This window comes from Leuciscus leuciscus, assembly GCF_965113295.1.
Source record: "Leuciscus leuciscus genome assembly, chromosome: 10".
NCBI lineage: Eukaryota > Metazoa > Chordata > Actinopteri > Cypriniformes > Leuciscidae > Leuciscus > Leuciscus leuciscus.
Genome location: NC_138734.1, coordinates 3,569,783 through 3,573,318, shown reverse-complemented (window position 1 = coordinate 3,573,318; position 3,536 = coordinate 3,569,783). Strand labels below are relative to the sequence as shown.

The following is a 3,536-nucleotide window of genomic DNA, read 5'->3' as shown; positions in this document are numbered from 1 at the left end:
TCAAGAGGAGTGTACAAGCCTTACGTAAACGTACCACGGTACAAGCTGGGATTCACCACACACGTTTGCCTTGCGCTCAGAATGCACGACAAAATCCAAGGCTGGTTTATGATGGTTAGAGATGGTTTGGTTCCGGTCTTACAGATGAACCAGCATAATAATACCATCTTATTTTTATATATTACATGTCAATGAATAATTATGTCATGGTATTTACACTGCACTCCAAAGTACTTCAAAACACCATGGCATTGCCAAGATTTGTTGTTGTTGTTGTTGTTAATGAATTTAGGGTTACACTTTATTTTACAGTGTCCTTGTTACATGCACGTACTATAGTAATAACAGTAAATATGCATAATTACATGCAACTAACCCTCAACTGAATCCTAATCCTACCCTAACTCTATAGTAAGTACATGTAGTTGCTTAATATTACTCAGTACTTCAATATATAATTACACTGTAACAATGACACCTTAAAATAAAGTGTAACCGAATCTAGATTTGATGGATCACTCCTTGAAAAATATCAAGACAATACCATGAAAATGGTATGAATTTTTTTGTTGCACATTTGCATGGATATTTGGACACTAGCATGAAAATGCTTTGGTAACACCACAGTATTTTTTTTTACTTTTAAATACCATGGTATATCAGTATGTGATCAGTACTATGATATAGATCAGAAAATGACATTGAACATTGAAAAATGTCAAAAACAAACTCCATATGAAAAATGCTTATTTTACATTCGTGAATTTGTATTAAAATAAATGAAATATTACTAATTTTTATATTTGATTAGTGACCTTGAACTAGTGAACTATTAATCTTGAATAGTTTTATGAACAATTAAAATTAGATTTTGAACCCCAGATTTTCAATGAGATCTCAGACTTTTGGACCCCACTGTGACACACACATATGAGAAAAGAGGAAAATAAACAGACGCCAGCGGAGAGAAGAAGAAGAGCCAGAGGAGCTCAGGTCATGCTCTCCATCTCTCCATCTCTCCGTCAGGAGTCAGGGATGAGCTCCTGAAGAGCAGCAGACACAACAGATGCCTCAACACACACACACACACACCGCTCGTAAATACTTTCAGAAGGATGTCTTACACACCTGCAGGTCTGTGCATGTACATTTGGGCTGTGTGTGTGTGTGTGTGTGTGTGTGTGTGTGTGTGTGTGTGTGTGTGTGTGTGTGTGTGTGTGTGTGTGTGTGTGTGTGTGTGTGTGTGTGTGTGTGTGATCCTGGTATTCCCTACATTATGGGGACCAACTGTCCCCACAACAATAGTAATACCAGTAAATTTTGACCATTTGTTTTGGTCCACATGAGGATGAAGCTTATTGTTTTATTAATTTATAATATATATATATATATATATATATACTGTATATATAATTAAAATAATTATTAATAATAATAATAATAATAACAATGTATTAACATTATAAATATTTTCTACAAATTAAATAATATTCTAAAATATTATACATTTTCTAAAAAAATATATTTTTAATATATAAATAATTTTATATAAATAAAATAATATTTGTATTTATATTATTATAAATGAAGCATGCAAGGGATCAAATCCAGACCTACTATTTTAAAACAATGTTTTTAAAATAAATAAATAAATAAAGTCTTTATTTTTAATAAAGTCTCTATTTTATTTTAATGTTATTAATTTTAATATTTTCAAGAATAATATATAGTTAGATGAGGATTTGAAACCTTTCACACTAAACTGAAATTACACTGCTAGTCTAACACATTTTTCAAAAAGTTTTTTTTTGTGTGTGTGTCTTTGGTCCATATCTTGCAGGATGCCACTAGTGTGTGTGTGTGTGTGTGTGTGTGTGTGTGTGTGTGTGCATGTACTCACACACTCTGAATCCGGACCCAGGCGGCGTCTGTCCTCCCTGCTCGCTGTTGTAGATGGTGGTGATGTTCCCGCGCTCACAGTAGTTGGTGCAGCGTCCCTGTGTGCAGCGCAGCCGGCAGACAGTGGGGGTGAAGAGCACTTTAATCCGCTCGGGACCCCCGTGTGTGAATGAGGATGAGGAGCGCTGAGCGACGGCTAGACAGAGACACAGGGCAAAGCCAGAGAAGAGCAGGAGAGTCAGTCTGTGAGGACGCATGGCGAATCCTGTTCACATCACGCACACATGACACAGGAGGAGTCTTTTTCTTGGATTGTCCCAGCAAATATCCCAACTAGTGCACAAAAATGATGTGTTTGCCCAGATATCGGGTCTGCCAAACACACCTGTGTGTGTGTGTGTGTGTGTGTTTGTGTATGTGCTCAGAAAGCCGTTTGTTAAGGAGTCGAGAGCTGTCCTGATGTTTGAAGGTGCTGTTGCAAGCAAACTCTCGGGTCCATCTAGCTCTCGTTCTGCTCTGCGCTCACACACACACACACACACTGACAGGCTTCCCAATGCGCAGAACTTTCTCTGTCACATGAGCAGGAGAGACTGGAGTGGGCGGCGAAAGAGAGAAAACTAGTGGGGGAGAGAGAGAGAGAGACTTTGAGTCTCTGGCTTTGCACACGGGGGTGAGGTCAGCGCCGTTTAGTGTGTGTGTGTGTGTGTGTGTGTGTACCGGGGGCTTGTAGATGAAGGGAGGGGTGTATTTTTCTTTCACTCTGCATTTTCAACACTGTCATTTGGCAAGCTTTAACTGTTCCCCTGCAGTGTGTTCTGGACACTGAGGAAACGCTCAGCGAGAATGAATCATTTAGTCACCTTCACGACTTTACTTCCTCTGGGGAACACAAAAGGAGTCATTTTGAAGAATGCTCACGCTGCTCTTTTACAGAAATCAAATGCCAATCGGTGTTATTTTAGTATCATTCAGATACTATTATAGTTTTTATTAATATTTTGAATTAGGTTTTATTTTTATGTTTTACCTTTTCATGATAATTTTAGTAAATGTTTTAGTTATTTCATTGCATATTTTGTCATTTTTAGAAAAAAAAAATGTTTTACAGTTTTTTTATATATATTCATTTTTATTTCAGTTAACGTTTATTGTATTTAAAGCAACAAAAATATGTTTTGTGGTTATAGTTATAGTTTCAGTAAACTATGAAAACCCTGAAGTGGACAAAACGACTATCCATAAAGAACCATAAAGTATCATTTATGACGTTCATAGGGCTTTACTGTATATACCAAGACATCTGAAGTCAAACGATAGATACTTTGAACCAATTATCACTCAGAAATGATGTAATGTTTGACAATTTTCACATATAATTACAAAGAAACACTATTGAAACATGAAAGTCTGAAATATTATATTTTAACAGTTTCTTTTTTTTTTCAGTTGGTCTTGTAAAATCGTGATATATGAGGTAGCCTTATTTTAAAGTTTAAAAGTCATGAAAATTTATAAATCTTTTATAATAAATATGCAGTTTTATAATATTGCCAATCTCTAAAATATTTTATCAGGGAGACAATTTGAGTTAAAAATGAAAAATATTGGTAATACTTTACAATAAGGTCTCGTTT

At 35.7% G+C, this 3,536-nt stretch overlaps 1 protein-coding gene across 3 annotated transcripts in view; it reads right to left on the bottom strand.

Annotated features, from left to right (window-relative positions):
• The window catches only part of LOC309507767 (latent-transforming growth factor beta-binding protein 4-like), a 66,037-nt gene extending 63,563 nt beyond the window's left edge, over positions 1 to 2,474 (bottom strand). For 2 of the 3 annotated variants that reach the window (XM_082182136.1, XM_082182137.1), the window contains exon 1: positions 1,901 to 2,474. In XM_082182136.1, coding sequence (XP_082038262.1) covers positions 1,901 to 2,156 — 256 coding nt within the window. In that variant the 5' untranslated portion in view covers positions 2,157 to 2,474. The remainder of the gene's footprint in view (positions 1 to 1,900) is intronic. The other variant, XM_082182138.1, reaches the window with a different exon arrangement.
• Between the last annotated feature and the right edge of the window lie 1,062 nt (positions 2,475 to 3,536).